Genomic DNA, 22,518 nt, shown 5'->3' with positions numbered 1-22,518 from the left:
AACAGCCATGTTTCCTCTGTAGACTACAGGACTATATAATACTACTGTAACTGACTGACCGCAGACACAGAGGAGGCTCACAGAGAGTTAGGGGAATCCCTTCATACAGTATGTCAGGGCCACTGTTTAAAAGTTACAGTGGGTATAATGTTGTAATCATTATTGTATGGTAACGGCAAAGGAAAATATACATATTCAGAATGGTTGATACAGTTGGATTCTCCTCTGAACTTTAGCGGCAACTTCACCAGGAGCCCTGGTATATGGACCGTGTGATAGGGCCCAGGCTCCAGGAGCCCTGGTATATGGACCGTGTGATAGGGCCCAGGCTCCAGGAGCCCTGGTATATGGACCGTGTGATAGGGCCCAGGCTCCAGGAGCCCTGGTATATGGACCGTGTGATAGGGCCCAGGCTCCAGGAGCCCTGGTATATGGACCGTGTGATAGGGGGCCCAGGAGCCCTGGTATATGGACCGTGTGATAGGGCCCAGGCTCCAGGAGCCCTGGTATATGGACCGTGTGATAGGGCCCAGGCTCCAGGAGCCCTGGTATATGGACCGTGTGATTGGGCCCAGGAGCCCTGGTATATGGACCGTGTGATAGGGCCCAGGCTCCAGGAGCCCTGGTATATGGACTCACGTGATTGGGCCCAGGAGCCCTGGCATATGGACCCTTGATAGAGCCCAGGCTCCAGGAGCCCTGTTTAAAAGTTACAGGGGTAGGCTCCAGGAGCCCTGGTATATGGATGTGATAGGGCAAAGGAAAGGAGCCCTATTCAGAATGGACCGTGTGATAGGGCCCAGACTCCAGGAGCCCTGGTATATGGACCGTGTGATAGGGCCCAGGCTCCAGGAGCCCTGGTATATGGGCCGTGTGATAGGGCCCAGGCTCCAGGAGCCCTGGTATATGGACCGTGCGATAGGGCCCAGGCTCCAGGAGCCCTGGTATATGGACCGTGCGATAGGGCCCAGGCTCCAGGAGCCTGTGATGGGCTCCAGGCGCGTTGTTATATGGACCGTGTGAAAGGCCCCAGGCGTGCTGCTGAAAAAGGCCCCAGTACAGCAGTGTATTGACAGTTATTGATGGAACAGTGGGACAGAACGGCTACGAGCAGAGGTGTGGACTCAAGTCACAAATATGATGACTTGCAACTCGACTTTGACACCAACGACTTGTGACTTGACTTGGACTTGAGCCTTATGACTCGACCTGACACCCTCCCCAAGCCCAAATACTAAAAATGATGCTATTAAAAAGTGTGCCAGCTGAGAAAAAGTTGTGAGTGACGGTGAAGAGGAATGTCGGCGGGTGAATTCAGATGGAGCCCTTGGAAAGATGATACCCAAAATTATTATTTTTGGGATGTAAAGATGACGCTGTATCAACAAAAAAAAATGGTTTGCAACTTACAAAACATTCGGGAAGAAAATTACAGACGGAGGAACAACATTTTCCAACTTTGTTCGACATTTGAAGCTGCACAAGAACAGTAAGTCGTGGCTGATATAACCAACAGCTATATATTTTATTACTTTACTGGTGTACTATGTAGGCTAACGTAAAGTTAAATCAATGAGCCGCCACACAGTCAGTCAGTGCGGGAACGTGATCATTGTACCCAGATTGAGCTACAACTGGTCCTTCTGTAGCTCAGTTGGTAGAGCATGGCGCTTGTAACGCCAGGGTAGTGGGTCGATGGACCACCCATACGTAGAATGTATGCACACATGACTGTAAGTCGCTTTGGATAAAAGCGTCTGATAAATGGCATATATTATTATTATTATTAACTGGCTAGGCAGTTGGTAGCCTAAATCCTGCCTGATGTTACTGCTGTTCCTAAAACCAATGACATACGTCAGTCTACTGTAACCACATAGAGAGTGTGTGTGTGTGTGTGTGTGTGTGTGTTAAGGTTGGGCGATTGTGTTCAAGCATACATCGCCCGATTGCGCCCCATAGCAATTCTCGATCCTCGATCACTATCGGGGGGTCTTTCTCATGGCTACCCATGTATTTCCATGGAAATATAACGTGTCTTTGGAAAGTATTAAGTATATAGATATTTATGAAAAGCATTCATGATTTGCGTAAATGTAATATACTAACTATGACTCTTGTTGAAAATATGAAATGGTATTACATTTGGTGAAGAGCACATTATGACTTGTTTAGGACTTGAAACTTGATGGTCTTGACTTGGGACTTGCCTGTCTTGACTTGTGACTTGTAAAACAATAACTCGGTCCCACCTCTGACTACTGGTATGTGGAGCGCCTTCCCTCTCCCTGTGTGCTAAAGGAAATGTGTCAATACTGATCAGGCATGTGATGGGCTGAAGCTGTGGTGCTCTGGGCTGAAGCTGTGGTGCTCTGGGCTGAAGCTGTGGTGCTCTGGGCTGAAGCTGTGGTGCTCTGGGCTGAAGCTGTGGTGCTCTGGGCTGAAGCTGTGGTGCTCTGGGCTGAAGCTGTGGTGCTCTGGGCTGAAGCTGTGGTGCTCTGGGGAAGCTGTGGTGCTCTGGGCTGAAGCTGTGGTGCCTGGGCACAAAGCAGGTGCTCTGGGGAAGCTGTGGTGCTCTGGCTGAAGCTGTGGTGCTCTGGGCTGAAGCTGTGGTGCTCTGGGCTGAAGCTGTGGTGCCTGGGCTGAAGCTGTGGTGCTCTGGGCTGAAGCTGTGGTGCTGGGCAGCTGTGGTGCTCTGGGGAAGGTGGTGCTGGAAGGGGAAATCAAACAACGCGTTCCAAAACACACAAAGCAGGACTCTGAGGGAGAAAAACAGAGAAAACCAGTGAGGAACAGGAAGTGGGGAGAGCTATCTATTAGCAGAGTCAGAGAGGAGGGGGAGGAAGGCTGGAAGAGAGAAATAAGAGAGAAAGAGAGGGTGAATGAAAAGAGAGAAAAAAAGAGAAAACCAGTGAGGAAGAGAAGTGTTGTTTGTGGGGTTTCACGTTCCTGTGTAAGGAGCATGTAGGTTTCTAGCAGACTCAAACCTCTCTGTCGATAATGCAGTGGTCTGTGTCAATATGTACAGTAAGGAACATGTAGGTTTCTAGCAGACTCAAACCTCTGTAGATAATGCAGTGGTCTGTGTCAATATGTACAGTAAGGAACATGTAGGTTTCTAGCAGACTCAAACCTCTGTAGATAATGCAGTGGTCTGTGTCAATATGTACAGTAAGGAACATGTAGGTTTCTAGCAGACTCAAACCTCTCTGTCGATAATGCAGTGGTCTGTGTCAATATGTACAGTAAGGAACATGTAGGTTTCTAGCAGACTCAAACCTCTCTGTAGATAATGCAGTGGTCTGTGCCAATATGTACAGTATATGAAAGCATATACACCATGTGGAAAGTTTTACTTCAGGTTTTTGATGTTGTGAATGCCAATTGTGAAGAAAAAAAAAAACCCACCCATTGGTTTTTCTCTTCTGTTTAGTTGTTCCCAAGGCAGGCCTCGTTGCTCGGTACTTTTCTGGAAGACAACCAATCCCTTTCCCTAGTGGACATCACATGGCCTTCACAGTTTGTCTTCCAAAGCTAGATTTACAGTAGTAAGATTTAGAGTCTGGATACTAGTTTGATGATAAACAATGATGCTGTCAGATCTTTGTCTGGTCTGTCACACACACACACACACACACACACACACACACACACACACACCTTGATAGGTCATGAGGACCTGCGGGTGGTGCGTGTGAGACAAGTATGTGGGGCCTCCCAACTGGTGCAGTGGTCTAAGGTACTGCATCGCAGTGCCACTGGAAGTTCTGGTTCGAGTCCAGGCTCTGTCACAGCCGGCTGCGGCCGGGAGACCCATGGGGCGGCGCACAATTGGCCCAGTGTCATCCAGGTTAGGGGAAGGTTTGGCCGGCAGGGATGTCCTTGTCCCATCGCGCTGTAGCGTCACCTGTGGCGGGCCGGGCGCAGTGCACGCTGACACGGTCGCCAGGTGTACGGTGTTTCCTCCGACACATTGGTGCTTCCGGGTTAAGCGGACATTGTGTCAAGGAGCAGTGCGGATTGGTTGGGTTGTGTTTCGGAGGATGCATGGCTCTCGACCTTCGTCTCTCCTGAATCCGTACGGGAGTTGCAGCAATGAGACAAGAATGTAACTACCAATTGGATACCATGAAATTGGGGAGAAAAAGAGTTAAACATATATATTTTAAAGATCATATTCGTGTTAAGATTAGGTACAGTATGTGCTAAGACTACGTATGTATCAGCTCTACCCAAAATAACAACCAACTAATTGCATTACCACAAAAATGGAAGAGGCTTGGTACTGGCCATATGTAGCTCATTTTTGGTCACAGGTCCAGGAATGGCTGAAGAATTGCAACATTTACCTAGAACTAACACTACAGATAGCAATACTGGGTGATTTGAAAAGTCACAGTCAATTGATAATATAATAGTTATTTTAGCCAAAATCTTTAATCTTTCATTTTCAATCTGAAGAAACTATGAGAATAGAAAGGTTCAGTACTTTTGTGAAGCATCACAGCACAGTTGAAAATATATGGCTGCTAGAAATCCAAAATGGATGGTGTTGAGAGATAGATGGGAGGGGTTGAATGGAGCTGAAGGGTGGGACTAATAACAAGATAACCAATGTAAAACATACGGGGTCTGTAAAATGTATATAGGTTCAGAAATGTTGTGAAATAGCATAGTGGATGGACATCAGAAATAGAGGAAGGACTAAAAACAAACTAAATATAACAATTGTAAAATAGATCGTGTCTGTAAAATGTGTATAAGATGTATGAACTGAAGGTAGAAGCCTAAATCTTATTGTTTATTAGTTTACTCCAGTTTGGGGAGGGGTGGGAGGGTCTGAGAAATAATGTGTGTACGTTCAACCACATACATCAACTCAGCAACAAAAAAAAACGTCCGTTTCAGGACCCTGTCTTTCACAGATCTTCATCGTAAAGGGTTTAAACACTGCTTCCCTATGCTTGTTCAATGAACCATAAACAATTCATGAACATGCACCCGTGGAACGGTCGTTAAGACACTAACAGCTGACACACGGTAGGCAATTAAGGTCACAGTTAGGACACAGTGAAAACTTAGGACACTAAAAGAGGCCTTTCTACTGACTCTGAAAAACAACAAAAGAAAGATGCCCAGGGTCCCTTCTCATCTGCGTGAACGTGACTTGGGCATGCTGCAAGGAGGCATGAGGACTGCAGATGTGTTGTAAGGCAGGTCCTCACCAGACATCACAGGCAACAACATCGCCTATGGGCACAAACCCACCATCGCTGGGCCAGACAGGACTGGCAAAAAGTGCTCTTCCCTGACGAGCCAAGGTTTTGTCTCACCAGGGGTGATGGTAGGGTTTGCGTTTATTGTCAAAGGAATGAGCGTTACACCGAGGCCTGTACTCTGAAGCGGGATCGACTTGGAGGTGGAGGGTCCGTCATGGTCTGGGGCGGTGTGTCACAGCATCATCGGACTGAGCTTGTTGTCATTGCAGGCAATCTCAACGCTGTGCATTAAAGGGAAGACATCCAACTCCCTCATGTGGTACCCTTCCTGCAGGCTCATCCTGACATGACCCTCCAGCATGACAATGCCACCAGCCATACTGCTCGTTCTGTGCATGATTTCTACAAGACAGGAATGTCAGTGCTCTGCCATGGCCAGCGAAGAGCCCGGATCTCAATACCATTGAGCACAGACTGGAATATGTTCCGGGATTCATCCAATGGCATTGAGGAATACATCACCTCAGTCATCGGCTTCAACAATATGTGCATCGATGACGTCGTCCCCACAGTGACTGTACGTACATATCCCAACCAGAAGCCATGGATTACAGGCAACATCCGCATCGAGCTGAAGGCTAGAGATGAAGCTTTCAAGGAGCGGGAGACTAATCCAGGCGCTTATAAGAAATCCCGCTATGCCCTCAGACGAAATATCGAACAAGCAAAGTGTCAATACATGATTAAGATTGAATCTGACGCTCGTTGGATGTGGCAGGGCTTGAAAACTATTACGGACTACAAAGGGAAACCCAGACGCCAGCTGCCCAGAGCCTACCAGACGAGCTAAATGCCTTTTATGCTTGCCTTGAGGCAAGCAACACTGAAGCATGCACGAGAGCACCAGCTGTTCTGGATGACTGTGTGATAACGCTCTCGGTAGCCGATGTGAACAAAACTTTTAAACAGGTCAACATTTACAAAGCCACTGGGCCAGACGGAATACCAGGACGTGTACTCAAAGTATGCGCGAACCAACTGTCAAGTGTCATCACTGACAAACCTCTCCCTGATGAGTCTGTAATACCTACATGTTTCAAGCAGACAACCATAGTCCCTGTGCCCAAGGAACAAAGGTAACCTGCCTAAATGATTACCGACCCGTGGCACTCATGTCGTTAGCCATGAAGTGCTTTGAAATTCTGGTCATGGCTCACATTAACAGCATCCTCCCGGACACCCTAGACCCACTCCAATTCACATACCGCTCCAACAGATCCACAGATGACACAATCGCACTCCACACGGCCCTTTCTCACCTGGACAAAAGGAACACCTATGTGAGAATGCTGTTCATTGACTACAGCTCAGCGTTCAACACCCTAGTGCCCACGAAGCTCATCACTAAGGACTCTGGAACAAACTGGATCCTGGACTTCCTGAAGGGCCGCCCCCAGGTGGTAAAAGTAGACAACAACACGTCTGCCACGATGATCCTTAACACTGGGGCCCCTCAAGGCTTGTGTACTTAGTCCCCTCCTGTATTGCCTGTTCACCCACGACTGCGTGGCCAAACACGACTCCAACACCATCATTAAGTTTGCTGATGCCACAACAGTGGTAGGCCCGATGACCGACAACTATGAGACAGCCTAGAAGGAGGAGGCAACAACCTTCCCCTCAATGTGAGCAAGACTAAGGAGCTGATCGTGGACTACAGGAAAAGGCGGGCCAAACAGGCCACCATTAACATCAACGGGGCTGTAGTGGAGCAGGTTGAGAGTTTCCAGTTCCTTGGTGTCCACATCACCAACAAACTATCACGGTCCAAACATACCAAGACAGTCGTGAAGAGGGCATCCCCTCAGGAGACTGAAAAGATTTGGCATTGGTCCCCAGATCCTCAAAAGGTTTTACAGCTACACCATCGAGAGCATCCTGAACGGTTGCATCACCGCCTGCTCGGCATCTGACTGAAAGGCGCTATAGAGGGTAGTGCAAACGGCCCAGTACATCACTGGGGCCAAGCTTCCTGCCATCCAGGACCTATATAATAGGCGTGTCAGAGGAAAGCCCATAACATTGTCAGAGACTCCAGTCACCCAAGTTATAGACCGCGCCAAGTCTTGGACCAAAAGACTCAACAGCTTCTACCACCAAGCAATTCAGAAAACTGCCACCACACAATTTACATTGACCCCTCATTATCAGCAACCATCACTCCTATGTTTCAATGGCATGTTGTGTTAGTTAATCCAAGTTTGTCATTTTAAAAAGGCTAATTGATCATTAGAAAAACCTTTTGCAATTATATTAGCACAGCTGAAAACTGTTGTTCTGATTAAAGAAGCAATAAAACGGACTAGTTGAGTATCTGGAGCATCAGCATTTGTGGGTTTGATTACAGGCTCAAAATGGCCAGAAACAAATACATTTCTTCTGAAACTCTTCAGTCTATACTTGCTCTGAGAAATGAAGGCTATTTCCATGCGAGATATTCAAGAAACTGAAGACCTCGTACAACGCTGTGTACTAATCCCTTCACAGAACAGCTCAAAGTTGCTCTAACTAGAATAAAAAAGAGGAGTGGGAGGCCCCGGTGCACAATGGAGCAAGAGGTCAAGTACATTAGAGTGTCGAGTTTAACCAGTATAGTTTGAGAAACAGATGCCTCACAAGTTCTCAACTGGAAGCTTCATTAAATAGTACCCGCAAAACACCAGTCTCAACGTCAACAATGAAGAGGCGACTCCGGACTCAGAGTAGCAAACCACAGTCACATGACTCACTACCTGTAGGAGCCATCAATTCCTGAGAATTGGGGGTGGGGGGTGTACCTAATAAACTGGCCAGTGAGTATATGTGACCACGGGTACGTGAGGTGAGGAATGAAATGCATGTGAGAGAGATAGCGAGTCACTCATGGAGGACAGTGGAAGTTGAATAGAAATCTGTTACACGCCAAAACTAATTTTGACCTGGTTTAATAAAGATGGATCTCCCCCCTAAACTTCCATTGTCCTCCAAAAGTAGTTTAACGCCTCTGACAAAAACCCCTTCCGATCCGTCTCCACCCTTGAACGGGCGGTGAAGGGATGGAGAGGTGAAGGTGGGTCAGACCGTGAGCTAGACGTACCTCTGATGAAGGTGGGTCAGACCGTGAGCTAGACGTACCTCTGCAGAGATGCGTCGGTTGCCCCTATTCCTCAGACACACCCCTGTGGGAGACTGAACCTCATCTGAGCTGGTCCCTGATGCCTGGTCACTCTCTCCATCAGAACCCATCTTCATATTCTCATGGACGATGTCTAAGAGAGGAGAGAGGGGGAGAGTGGGAGAAAACAGAGAGAGAGGAGGGGGAGAGCGGGACGAGAGGTATGAAACAGAGAGAGGAGAGAGGAGGGGGAGAGCGGGACGAGAGGTATGAAACAGAGAGAGGAGGGGGAGAGCGGGACGAGAGGTATGAAACAGAGAGAGGAGGGGGAGAGCGGGACGAGAGGTATGAAACAGAGAGAGGAGGGGGAGAGCGGGACGAGAGGTATGAAACAGAGAGAGGAGGGGGAGAGCGGGACGAGAGGTATGAAACAGAGAGAAGAGAGAGGAGGGGGAGAGTGGGACGAGAGGTATGAAACAGAGAGAGGAGGGGGAGAGCGGGACGAGAGGTATGAAACAGAGAGAAGAGAGAGGGGGAGAGCGGGACGAGAGGTATGAAACATAGAGAGGAGAGAGGAGGGGGAGAGCGGGACGAGAGGTATGAAACAGAGAAGAGAGAGGAGGGGGAGAGCGGGACGAGAGGTATGAAACAGAGAGGAGAGAGGAGGGGGAGAGTGGGACGAGAGGTATGAAACAGAGAGAAGAGGGGGAGAGTGGGACGAGAGGTATGAAAGAGAGAGAGAGAGAGAGGAGGGGGAGAGCGGGACGAGAGTTATGAAACAGAGAGAGGAGAGGAGGGGGAGAGCGGGATGAGAGGTATGAAACAGAGAGAGGAGAGGAGGGGGAGAGTGGGACGAGAGGTATGAAACAGAGAGAAGAGAGAGGAGGGGGAGAGCGGGACGAGAGGTATGAAACAGAGAGAAGAGAGAGGAGGGGGAGAGCGGGACGAGAGGTATGAAACAGAGAGAGGAGAGAGGAGGGGGAGAGCGGGACGAGAGGTATGAAACAGAGAGAAGAGAGAGGAGGGGGAGAGTGGGACGAGAGGTATGAAACAGAGAGAAGAGAGAGGAGGGGGAGAGCGGGACGAGAGGTATGAAAGAGAGAGAGAGAGGAGGGGGAGAGCGGGACGAGAGTTATGAAACAGAGAGAAGAGAGAGGAGGGGGAGAGTGGGACGAGAGGTATGAAACAGAGAGAGGAGAGATGGGCCATTTTTACAGGATGTGGTCAATATGGTAAAAAAAATGCCCGCCCTGACAAGGACTGTACAATCACTACTTGATAAGAGCAGAGGGACCATATACATATGACTAAATGTTATTCTTTCCATCAACTCAACGTCATCCACTGCTGCTGGGAACTATAGCAGCAACCACTCCCTGGTCAGTTTCCACTGTCCTACCCCCTCTCAGCTGACGCTGTGTGTGTGTGTGTGTGTGTGTGTGTGTGTGTGTGTGTGTGTGTGTGTGTGTCCGTGTGTGTGTGTCCGTGTGTGTGTGTCCGTGTGTGTGTGTCCGTGTGTGTGTGTGTCCGTGTCCGTGTGTGTGTGTCCGTGTCCGTGTGTGTGTGTGTCCGTGTGTGTGTGTGTGTCCGTGTGTGTGTGTGTGTCCGTGTGTGTGTGTGTGTCCGTGTGTGTGTGTGTGTCCGTGTGTGTGTGTGTGTGTCCGTGTGTGTGTGTGTGCGTCCGTGTGTGTGTGTGTGTGTCCGTCCGTGTGTGTGTGTCCGTCCGTGTGCCCGTGTGCGTCCGTGTGTGTCCGTGTGCCCGTGTGTGTCCGTGTGCCCGTGTGTGTGTGCCCGTGTGCCCGTGTGTGTCCGTGTGCCCGTGTGTGTCCGTGTGCCCGTGTGCGTCCGTGTGTGTCCGTGTGCCCGTGTGTGTGTGTCCGTGTGCCCGTGTGTGTGTGTCCGTGTGCGCGTGTGTGTGTGTCCGTGTGCGCGTGTGTGTGTCCGTGTGCGCGTGTGTGTGTGTCCGTGTGCCCGTGTGTGTGTGTCCGTGTGCCCGTGTGTGTGTCCGTGTGCCCGTGTGTGTGTCCGTGTGCCCGTGTGTGTGTGTGTCCGTGTGTGTGTGTGTGTGTCCGTGTGTCCGTGTGTGTGTCCGTGTGTGTGTGTGTGTGTGTCCGTGTGTGTGTGTGTGTGTGTGTGTGTCCGTGTGTGTGTGTGTCCGTGTGTGTGTGTGTGCGTCCGTGTGTGTGTGTGTGTGTGTCCGTCCGTGTGTGTGTGTGTGTCCGTCCGTGTGTGTCCGTGTGCCCGTGTGCGTCCGTGTGTCCGTGTGCCCGTGTGTGTCCGTGTGCCCGTGTGCGTCCGTGTGCCCGTGTGCGTCCGTGTGTGTCCGTGTGCCCGTGTGTGTCCGTGTGCCCGTGTGTGTGTGTCCGTGTGCCCGTGTGTGTGTGTCCGTGTGCGCGTGTGTGTGTGTCTGTGTGTCCGTGTGTGTGTGTCCGTGTGTGCGTGTGTGTGTGTCCGTGTGCCCGTGTGTGTGTGTCCGTGTGCCCGTGTGTGTGTGTCCGTGTGCCCGTGTGTGTGTCCGTGTGCCCGTGTGTGTGTGTCCGTGTGCCCGTGTGTGTGTCCGTGTGCCCGTGTGTGTGTGTCCGTGTGCCCGTGTGTGTGTGTCCGTGTGCCCGTGTGCCCGTGTGTGTGTGTCCGTGTGTGTGTCCGTGTGCCCGTGTGTTTGTGTGTGCCCGTGTGTGTGTGTCCGTGTGCCCGTGTGTGTGTGTCCGTGTGCCCGTGTGTGTGTGTCCGTGTGCCCGTGTGTGTGTGTCCGTGTGTCCGTGTGTGTGTGTGTGTCCGTGTGCCCGTGTGTGTGTGTCCGTGTGTCCGTGTGTGTGTGTGTGTCCGTGTGTGTGTGTGTGTGTGTGTCCGTGTGCCCGTGTGTGTGTGTCCGTGTGTCCGTGTGTGTGTGTGTGTCCGTGTGTGTGTGTGTGTGTGTGTCCGTGTGTGTGTGTGTGTGTCCGTGTGTGTGTGTGTGTGTCCGTGTGTCCGTGTGTCCGTGTGTGTCCGTGTGTCCGTGTGTGTCCGTGTGTGTGTGTGTGTCCGTGTGTGTGTGTGTGTGTCCGTGTGTGTGTGTGTGTCCGTGTGTGTGTGTGTGTGTCCGTGTGTGTGTGTCCGTGTGTGTGTGTGTCCGTGTGTGTGTGTGTGTCCGTGCCCGTGTGTGTATGTGTGTCCGTGCCCGTGTGTGTATGTGTGTCCGTGCCCGTGTGTGTGTGTTGTCTCACCAAGGCGGCTGCCGTTGCGTTGCACGGCCATGAAAGACCCTAGCCCGCCTCCACCTATGACACTCTGGGGTCTCCGCAGAGGGGGCTCCTTGAAGGAACTAGTGTACTGGTGCAGGAAGGAGTGGACACTGTGGGCCGAGGGGGGAAGTCCGTGACCATTATGCACCACGGTCCCTGTTGCTGGGAAGAGACAGAACTGCGAATCAATACGAGTACCTTAGATTAGAATACTGTTAGCCTGTATAACACTGTTTAGCATAGACGGAACCAGGCATTCTTCCCCAACCCAGTAACCTGACCAGGGAAAACCCAAGGCCTAAAACGAGGCATATTGTCAGGAACTGTAATCCTCTATATGCACTGCAGCGCACCACCGCTGCTAAAACATGGCTGCCACTAAAATAGAGAAAAAACCTGCTTGAAAAAAACCTCTTAGGGGAAACACTGTTAGGTGTAAATCAAAGAGGGATTATTAGGCCTTGTGTGTGGACATCAATACCAAGAGAAAGATAGTTCTCTCTAACAGGATTAAGATCAAAAGAAGAACATCAGAGAGAAAACAGAACGTCTCTCAAAACAACAGATGACCTAACACACTCCTTCCTACATCGTTACTGGATAACACACACACAATCTTATTCCACTACTACTGCAGTGTTGTGTTATATAAATCATATTAAGGGTATTAGGACTCATACCCATCACACCATCTCTACTCATCTGACCATTCTGTCTCCTGTACTTACACTGGCAAACACACAGCAGTCTGCCACAACACAATCCCCTCTGCAGAAGAACACACACGTAAATCCTCCTCCTACACACACACACACACACACCTTTAATATCACACCACACACACACACACACCTAATCTGTCCCTATTCAGGAGCAAGGAACGGTCAGGGCAGATTTGGAGTTTAAAAGCGCTTTAAAAAACATGGATGAGCTGATTGAGTGATTTTTGAAAAATGTTACCTTTTATTTAACTAGGCAAGTCAGTTAAGAACAAATTCTTATTTTCAATTACAGCCTACTGTGGAACAGTGGGTTAACTGCCTTGTTCAGGGGCAAAACGACAGATTTGTATCTTGTCAGCTCGGGGATTCAATCTAGCAACCTTTCAGTTACTAGACCAATGCTCTAAACACTAGGCTACCTGTCGCCCAGAATACCTACAGAGAAGAAGAGAGGGAAGGAGAGGGGAGCTGGTTAAAAGGAGAGAAGAAGAGGGGAGCTGGTTAAAAGGAGAGAAGAAGAGGGGAGCTGGTTAAAAGGAGAGAAGAAGAGGGGAGCTGGTTAAAAGGAGAGAAGAAGAGGGGAGCTGGTTAAAAGGAGAGAAGAAGAGGGGAGCTGGTTAAAAGGAGAGAAGAAGAGGGGAGCTGGTTAAAAGGAGAGAAGAAGAGGGGAGCTGGTTAAAAGGAGAGAAGAAGAGGGGAGCTGGTTAAAAGGAGAGAAGAGGGGAGCTGGTTAAAAGGAGAGAAGAGAGGGAAGGAGAGGGGAGCTGGTTAAAAGGAGAGAAGAAGAGAGGGAAGGAGAGGGGAGCTGGTTAAAAGGAGAGAAGAAGAGAGGGAAGGAGAGGGGAGCTGGTTAAAAGGAGAGAAGAAGAGAGGGAAGGAGAGGGGAGCTGGTTAAAAGGAGAGAAGAAGAGAGGGAAGGAGAGGGGAGCTGGTTAAAAGGAGAGAAGAAGAGAGGGAAGGAGAGGGGAGCTGGTTAAAAGGAGAGAAGAAGAGAGGGAAGGAGAGGGGAGCTGGTTAAAAGGAGAGAAGAAGAGAGGGAAGGAGAGGGGAGCTGGTTAAAAGGAGAGAAGAAGAGAGGGAAGGAGAGGGGAGCTGGTTAAAAGGAGAGAAGAAGAGAGGGAAGGAGAGAAGAAGAGAGGGAAGGAGAGGGGAGCTGGTTAAAAGGAGAGAAGAAGAGAGGGAAGGAGAGGGGAGCTGGTTAAAAGGAGAGAATAGCTGTTGAAGAAAAGAGAGGAGAGGGGAGCTGGGAAAAACACTGATAAAGCCTGGTGATGAAAGACAGAGAGAGAGACAGAACGAGGAGAGAAATGTGTTTCAAGATGAACAGCTGCTTTCACAGAGTCCTCTAAGTCACTGTGGCAATGTCATGGAAACTCTAGAACGTTCGAGACCCTGACAAGCCAGCACCATAGCAACGCCACGGCAGCCAACGACAACACCAGACTATCCCTGGAAGGCTTAATTCCAGCTGAGAGATAGTGTGACATAGCTGGTTAATTATCTTTGTTTTGATGCCTTGCAGACTACATACAGCCACCCCCCCACACACACACGTGCCCCCGCCTTCCCACACACCCGTGCCCCCACCCACACGTGCCCCCACCCCACACACACACACCCCGTGCCCTCAAGAAACCCAACACACACACCCGTGTCCCCCCAACACACACACCCGTGCCCCCCAACACACACACCCGTGCCCCCCAACACACACACACACACACCCGTGCCCCCACCCACCCGTGCCCCCACCCCCCACTCACCGCTGTCCTTGTTGCCGTTCTCCTCTATAGTCTTCTGTTCAGCCAGTTCAGACAGAGACTCATCGATGGTCTGACTCCCTCTCAGAGTCTGGGACAGCCTCCTCCTAAACCGCTTCATCTTCTCCATGGTGCTCTCTGGCAGGGGAGAGAAGGGGACAGTCAGTAAGGTCTGGGGAGAGGAGAGAGGGGACAGTCAGTAAGGTCTGGGGAGAGGAGAGAGGGGACAGTCAGTAAGGTCTGGGGAGAGGAGAGAGGGGACAGTCAGTAAGGTCTGGGGAGAGTCAGTAAGGTCTGGGGAGAGTCAGTAAGGTCTGGGGAGAGGAGAGAGGGGACAGTCAGTAAGGTCTGGGGAGAGTCAGTAAGGTCTGGGGAGAGTCAGTAAGGTCTGGGGAGAGTCAGTAAGGTCTGGGGAGAGGAGAGAGGGGAAAGTCAGTAAGGTCTGGGGAGAGAAGGGGACAGTCAGTAAGGTCTGGGGAGTGACAGTAAGGTCTGGGGAGTGAGTAATCTGAGAGAAATGGATACCCACACACGAGATAGCTGAAGGGACGAGAGGTACGAGATAGCTGAAGGGACGAGAGGTACGAGATAGCTGAAGGGACGAGAGGTACGAGATAGCTGAAGGGACGAGAGGTACGAGATAGCTGAAGGGACGAGAGGTACGAGATAGCTGAAGGGACGAGAGGTACGAGATAGCTGAAGGGACGAGAGGTACGAGATAGCTGAAGGGACGAGAGGTACGAGATAGCTGAAGGGACGAGAGGTACGAGATAGCTGAAGGGACGAGAGGTACGAGATAGCTGAAGGGACGAGAGGTACGAGATAGCTGAAGGGACGAGAGGTACGAGATAGCTGAAGGGACGAGAGGTACGAGATAGCTGAAGGGACGAGAGGTACGAGATAGCTGAAGGGACGAGAGGTACGAGATAGCTGAAGGGACGAGAGGTACAAGATAACTGAAGGGACGAGGCCCGATAGAGACTTATAATACCTATGGTTTTCAGCCTGCTGTTCAAACAGCTGGAGATGGACAGAAAGGTGGGTTCATAACAATTCAACTGTTCTACCTTGTTAGCTAGCAAATATATATCCTTGTTAGCTAGCAAATATATATCCTTGTTAGCTAGCAAATATATATCCTTGTTAGCTAGCAAATATATATCCTTGTTAGCTAAAGTTGAAATATAAAGATTAGCAGGCTAATCATTACCACATGGGCTTGAGAGATTGTTGATGAGACCTGTGTTACTTTTCAACAAGAAGTGATCATTATTAGTAAATGTGCATTTTGCATGGTTCTAGTTACATTTGTAACAAAAAAAGGGCATGTTCATAGACTTGAAAGCCAGATCATTGATTACTGCACAAAAAAAAGCAGGTTCAAATATTTAGAAAAAAATAATTAGTGGGTCTTTTGGTTGTGGAAGGCTGGGTCTAATGCTTGATGAACTTAGCCTCTGTGGCAGAGGTAACTCTGGGTCTTCCTTTCCTGTGGCGGTCCTCATGAGAGCGCTTGATGGTTTTTGCAACTGCAATTGAAGAAACTTTCAAAGTTCTTGAAATGTTCAGTATTGACTGACCTTCATGTCTTAAAGTAATGGACTGTCGTTTCTCTTTGCTTATTTGAGCTGTTCTTGCCATAATATGGACTTTTTTACCAAATAGGGCTATCTTCTGTATTTACCACCCCTACCTTGTCACAACACATCTAATTGGCTCAAACACATTAAATGAAATAAATTCAACAAATTAACTTAAAAGGGCACACCTGTCAATTGAAATGCATTCCAGGTGATTACCTCATGAAGCTGGTTGAGAGAATACCAAGAGTGCAAAGCTGTCATCAAGGCAAAGGCTGGCTACTTTGAAGAATCTCAAATATATTTGTTTAACACGTTGTTGATTACTACATGATTCCATATGTGTTATTTCATAGGTTTTGATGTCTTCACTATTATTCTACAATGTAGAAAATAGTACAAATAAAGAAAAACCCTTGAATGAGTAAGTGGCCAAACTATTGACTGGTTCATCATGAATCACCCATAAGTTAGGCCATATCGCCCAGCCCCAGCAAGACGCAACATGTTCTGGGAACTTCCCTAATAAATCAACACTGCTTTCAAAGAGTTCACAAGGAATCACAAGCATCAAAACTCACCTCGAGCAATATACACCAATACCACATCTATAGTAAACATGGGTTTATGAGAAAGAACACGCATCAAACACACCTCGAGCAATATACACCAATACCACATCTATAGTAAACATGGGTTTATGAGAAAAAACACACGCATCAAACACACCTCGAGCAATATACACCAATACCACATCTATAGTAAACATGGGTTTATGAGAAAGAACACGCATCAAACACACCTCGAGCAATATACACCAATACCACATCTATAGTAAACATGGGTTTATGAGAAAGAACACGCATCAAACACACCTCGAGCAATATACACCAATACCACATCTATAGTAAACATGGGTTTATGAGAAAAAACACAAGCATCAAACACACCTCGAGCAATATACACCAATACCACATCTATAGTAAACATGGGTTTATGAGAAAGAACACGCATCAAACACACCTCGAGCAATATACACCAATACCACATCTATAGTAAACATGGGTTTATGAGAAAAAACAAGCATCAAACACACCTCGAGCAATATACACCAATACCACATCTATAGTAAACATGGGTTTATGAGAAAAAACAAGCATCAAACACACCTCGAGCAATATACACCAATACCACATCTATAGTAAACATGGGTTTATGAGAAAAAACAAGCATCAAACACACCTCGAGCAATATACACCAATACCACATCTATAGTAAACATGGGTTTATGAGAAAAAACACAAGCATCAAACACACCTCGAGCAATATACACCAATACCACATCTATAGTAAACATGGGTTTATGAGAAAGATCACAAGCATCAAACACACCTCGAGCAATATACACCAATACCACATCTATAGTAAACATGGGTTTATGAGAAAAAACACACGCATCAAACACACCTCGAGCAATATACACCAATACCACATCTATAGTAAACATGGGTTTATGAGAAAGATCACAAGCATCAAACACACCTCGAGCAATATACACCAATACCACATCTATAGTAAACATGGGTTTATGAGAAAGATCACAAGCATCAAACACACCTCGAGCAATATACACCAATACCACATCTATAGTAAACATGGGTTTATGAGAAAGATCACAAGCATCAAACACACCTCGAGCAATATACACCAATACCACATCTATAGTAAACATGGGTTTATGAGAAAGATCACAAGCATCAAACACACCTCAAGGTCCTCAAACTAAATATCCAAGTAATCCCACATCTGCTGTGAAATGTAGACATTGCATTGATTTATAGCTACTGACTGGCGCGAACACAAAAACCCATCAACACTAAAGGAAACAGGCTTAAGGTAGAGTTACTAATAGACTCTAATTAATTTCCAACACGGGAAAAACATGACGTATTGGGAGAGATAATGATTCATGTCACGACGGGACGGAATGAGTCTAATGTGAGAAGAAGAACCAAAAGCTATTCAAACACTTACACGCCTCATTTGGATTTGAGTCACAGAACAGTAGAGGTAATTACATTGAGAAAAGTAACAAATATGACGTATCGGGAGAGATTCAGGGGATGGAAACTAATATGAACTGACTGGAGGGAACCAGAAACAACCAATCAACAGTCAGGGGGGGAGATATACAGAATTTAGACGTTATTAAAATAGGCCAATTCATTTCCCACACTGGAAAAACAATGTGGGAAGTCATAGACTTCTAATTCCTCGCCGCGGGGCTGGGGCGCAGCCCTCCAAACACGCGGGATCCTCGGAGCAGCCCTCCTCGCCGGGGGGCTCCGGAGCAGCCCTCCCCTGACTGGCGCCGCGGGGGGCAAGCAGCCCCTCCTCGCCGCGGGGGGGCTCCGGAGCAGCCCTCCTCGCCGCGGGGGGCTCCGGCGCAGCCCTCCTCGCCGCGGGGGGCTCCAGAGCAGCCCTCCTCGCCGCGGGGGGCTCCAGAGCAGCCCTCCTCGCCGCGGGGGGCTCCAGAGCAGCCCTCCTCGCCGCGGGGGGCTCCAGAGCAGCCCTCCTCGCCGCGGGGGGCTCCAGAGCAGCCCTCCTCGCCGCGGGGGGCTCCAGAGCAGCCTCAGTGCACACTGTGTTCCACGGAGTAAAAATGGATGAATGCATGTGACTGGAGTTATTGACGGCAGTGTCTGACCCATCTGGTCCTTGTTCCTGTAGCTTGGCTTGTGGTCTAGTCTGAAGCCCTGGAGCGCTGGATGTGATCCCAGTGTATCCCTGCTCCCATGAGTAAGTAGGCTTGTGGTCTAGTCTGAAGCCCTAGAGCGCTGGATGTGATCCCAGTGTATCCCTGCTCCCATGAGTAAGTAGGCTGAGTAGAAGACTGTGCTCCAGAGACACAGGACCACAGCAAGAGAAGTAGTCCCATTCGGTACGGACTAATTAGAATTTGTTGCCATGGCAACACAATGTGTGCCCCCCCCCAATGTCTAAATGCAAAGCCCCCAGCAGGAGACTAAAATTATATTCTGTTCTGTCTTCTTTCATCAAACACCCTACAGTACACACGCATTTCACCACAGCTAACCATGATTTCCCTACATGGACAAACTCAGCTTTCCAGCAGCTATATGCAAAATATTTTCCACATCAGTTTGCCTGGCATGGAGGACAGTGAGGATTGGAGGGGGTAGGGAAAAGACTAAGAGAAGCAGGGGGAAGGGTGAGGAGCGAGTGGGGATGTGAGGAGCGAGTGGGGATGTGAGGAGCGAGAGGGGATGTGAGGAGCGAGAGGGGATGTGAGGAGCGAGAGGGGATGTGAGGAGCGAGAGGGGATGTGAGGAGCGAGAGGGGATGTGAGGAGCGAGTGGGGATGTGAGGAGCGAGAGGGGATGTGAGGAAGTCCGATTCGGGGGATGGGGATGTGAGGAGCGAGAGGGGATGTGAGGAGCGAGTGGGGATGTGAGGAGCAAGGGGATGTGAGGAGCGAGAGGGGACAGAGCGAGAGGGGATGTGAGGAGCAGAGGGGATGAGGGGAGGATGGAGAGGGGATGTGAGGAGCAGCTATATGCAAAATATTTTGACATCAGTTTGGGATGAGGAGCGAGAGTGGGGATGTGAGGAGGGAGGGGATGTGAGGAGAAGCAGGGGATGTGAGGAGCGAGAGGGGATGGGAGAGCGGAGGGGATGTGAGGAGCGAGAGGGGATGTGAGGAGCGAGAGGGGATGTGAGGAGAGTGGGGATGAGGAGCGAGAGGGGATGAGAGGGGATGTGAGGAGCGAGAGGGGATGAGGAGCGAGAGGAGAGGAGCGGGGATGTGAGGAGCGAGAGGGGATGTGAGGAGCGAGAGGGGATGTGAGGAGCGAGAGGGGATGTTGAGGAGCGAGAGGGGATGTGAGGAGCGAGAGGGGATGTGAGGAGCGAGAGGGGATGTGAGGAGCGAGAGGGGATGTGAGGAGCGAGAGGGGATTGAGGAGCGAGAGGGGATGTGAGGAGCGAGAGGGGAGGTGAGGAGCGAGAGGGGAGTTGAGGAGCGAGAGGGGATGTGAGGAGCGAGAGGGGATGTGAGGAGCGATGGCAGCTAGCCAAAGTTGGCTAAGTGAACTGAACGAGTGAGCTCTCATACTCGCTTAAAATACAGTCGCTTGAAAAACATTTCTCGCATGGAATGGCCTTCATTTCTCAGAACAACAGACTGACGAGTTTCAGAAGAAAGTCCTTTCGTTTCTGGCCATTTTGAGCCTGTAATCATACCCACAAACGCTGATGCTCCAGATTCTCAACTCGTGTAAAAGAAGGCCTGTTTTATTGCTTCTTTAAATCAGAACAACAGTTTTCAGCTGCTAAGATAACCATTTTGAAATGTTCTAATGATCAATTGGACTTTTGAAATTATAAACTTTGATTAGCTAACACAACGTGCCATTGGAACACAGGAGTGATGTTTTCTGATAAGGGGCCTCTGTACACCTATGTAGATATTCCATAAAAATAAAAATAGATTTTCAGCTATAATAGTTATTTACAACATTAACAATGTCTACACTGTATTTCTGATCAATTTGATGTTTTTTTAATGGACAAAAAAAAGTGATTTTCTTTCAAAAACAAGGACATTTGCAAGTGACCTCAAACTTTTGAACAGTAGTGTGTGTACACACACACACACACACACACACACACACACACACACACACACACACACCAATCAGTACCCACAAACGCTGAACAAAAGTTTTCAATGTTGTAAAGTAAGAATGCTTTCAAAAATATACCTGTTAATAGATTTATCAATTAACTAAATGCAAAGTGAGTGAGAAAAAAAATCTACATTTACATTTAACCATTTTGAAATGTTCCAGATGATCAATTGTGCATTCACCTTATGAAATTATGGAACAGTCACTTTACAATAGTATCTAAATCTTAAAGGGGGGTGAGAAGGATTACTTATCCTATCCTAGGTATTCCTTAAAGAGGTGGGGTTTCAGGTGTCTCCGGAAGGTGGTGATTGACAAGGTCCTCTGTCCTGGCAGACCTAGGTAGATGTTCCATAATTGGGGGCCAGACAAATAGTTTTGACTGGGCTAGACACATGGGATACTGTAGGTCTTCCTCAGTGGTAACAAGGCCAGAGGTGGATAACTGCAGTGCCCTTGACAGGGTTAGGGCCTGATCAGAGCCTTTGAGGTGTTTTTAATCTCTCCCAGGCAAGCACCATGGATTTTCATGCAGTAAGTCTTCAAAAACAGTGGAGGACGGAGGAGTGGGGTGACTTTTCAGAACTTGGGAAGGTTGAACCAGACGTGGCTGCGGCGTTCTGATGAGTTGTAGGGGTTTAACACAGGCAGCAGGAGCCCAGCCAACAGAATTGCAGTAATCCAGACGGGAGATGACAGTGCCTGGATTAGGACCACGCGTTTCCTGTGTGAGGCAGGGTTGTACTCACGGACAGAGCATGAACCACACACGGGCACACGCCATGTTAGTTGAGAACGACAGGGTGTTTCCAGGCCAAGTTCTTGACCTGGGAGGAGGACACAATGGAGTTGTAAAGTAAGATCATGGAACGGGCAGTCCTTCGGGAGGAAAGCATATACCTGTTAATAGGTGGTGATCAATCCAACTAAATGCAAGACATGCAGAGATCAAAAAAAAATCTGGTCATCAAATCCATATTTGGTGTGACCACACTTTGACTTCAAAACAGCATCAACTCTTCTCACTTGCACAAAGTCAGGGATTTTGTAGGCATTTAGTCAGGTGTATGAGTAAACAATTATACCAAACAGGTGCTAATGATCATCAATTCAATATGTAGGTTGAAACAAAATAATTAACTGAAACAGCTGTGTAGGAGGAATAAAACTGGGTGAGGAACAGCCAAACGCTAACAAGGTGAGGTTGCTGAAGACCGTTTACTGTCAAAAGTCATGGCAGGACTGACAACAGCAACAAGACACAAGGTCAACAAGGTCTCTCCCAGGCAGACAAGGTAGTTATACTGCATCACAAGGTCTCTCCCAGACAGACACAAGGTAGTTATACTGCATCAGCAAGGTCTCTCCCAGGCAGACACATGGTAGTTATACTGCATCAGCAAGGTCTCTCCCAGACAGACACATGGTAGTTATACTGCATCAACAAGGTCTCTCCCAGGCAGACACATGGTAGTTATACTGCATCAACAAGGTCTCTCCCAGACAGACACATGGTAGTTATACTGCATCAACAAGGTCTCTCCCAGGCAGACACATGGTAGTTATACTGCATCAACAAGGTCTCTCCCAGGCAGACACATGGTAGTTATACTGCATCAGTAAGGTCTCTCCCAGGCAGACATTAAGGCAGACAGGGATTTCCAGATGTGCTGTCCAAGATCTTTTGAAGAAGCACAAAGAAACCGTCAATGTTGAGGACCGTAGACGCAGTGGTCGGCCAAGGAAACTAAACTGCAGCAGATGAAAGACATCATGCTTACTTCCCTTCGCAATCGGAAGATGTCCAGCAGTGCCATCAGCTCAGAATTGGTAGAAAACCGGCTCTCACAGACCTGTTAGTTTTTCTTTAAGAAGCCCTCCTGTTCTCCACTCATTACCTGTATTAACTGCACCTGTTTGAACTCATTACCTGTATAAAAGACACCTGTCCACACACTCAAACAGACTCCAACCTCTCCACAATGGCCAAGACCAGAGAGCTGTGTAAGGACATCAGGGATAAAATTGTAGACCTGCACAAGGCTGGGATGGGCTACAGGACAATAGGCAAGCAGCTTGGTGAGAAGGCAACAACTGTTGGCGCAATTATTTGAAAATGGAAGAAGTTCAAGATGACGGTCAATCACCCTCTG

The 22,518-nt window shown here is 48.7% G+C and overlaps 1 protein-coding gene across 4 annotated transcripts in view; it reads right to left on the bottom strand.

Moving 5' to 3' along the window:
• LOC118379689 (cyclin-dependent kinase 17-like) overlaps positions 1-22,518 on the bottom strand; it is a 65,349-nt gene that overhangs the window by 22,470 nt on the left and 20,361 nt on the right. For 2 of the 4 annotated variants that reach the window (XM_052466506.1, XM_052466503.1), the window contains exons 2-4: positions 14,080-14,214; positions 11,577-11,756; positions 8,394-8,527 (exon numbers count right to left, since the gene is read on the bottom strand). In XM_052466506.1, coding sequence (XP_052322466.1) covers positions 8,394-8,527; positions 11,577-11,756; positions 14,080-14,206 — 441 coding nt within the window. In that variant the 5' untranslated portion in view covers positions 14,207-14,214. Of the gene's footprint in view, positions 1-8,393; positions 8,528-11,576; positions 11,757-14,079; positions 14,249-22,518 lie in introns of all 4 variants that reach the window. The other 2 variants (XM_052466504.1, XM_052466505.1) reach the window with 2 other exon arrangements.

Source organism: Oncorhynchus keta, chromosome 17 (assembly GCF_023373465.1).
Source record: "Oncorhynchus keta strain PuntledgeMale-10-30-2019 chromosome 17, Oket_V2, whole genome shotgun sequence".
Taxonomy (NCBI): Eukaryota; Metazoa; Chordata; class Actinopteri; order Salmoniformes; family Salmonidae; genus Oncorhynchus; species Oncorhynchus keta.
Note: the sequence above shows the minus strand (reverse complement) of the source record. Positions and strands in the feature narration are given on the sequence as shown.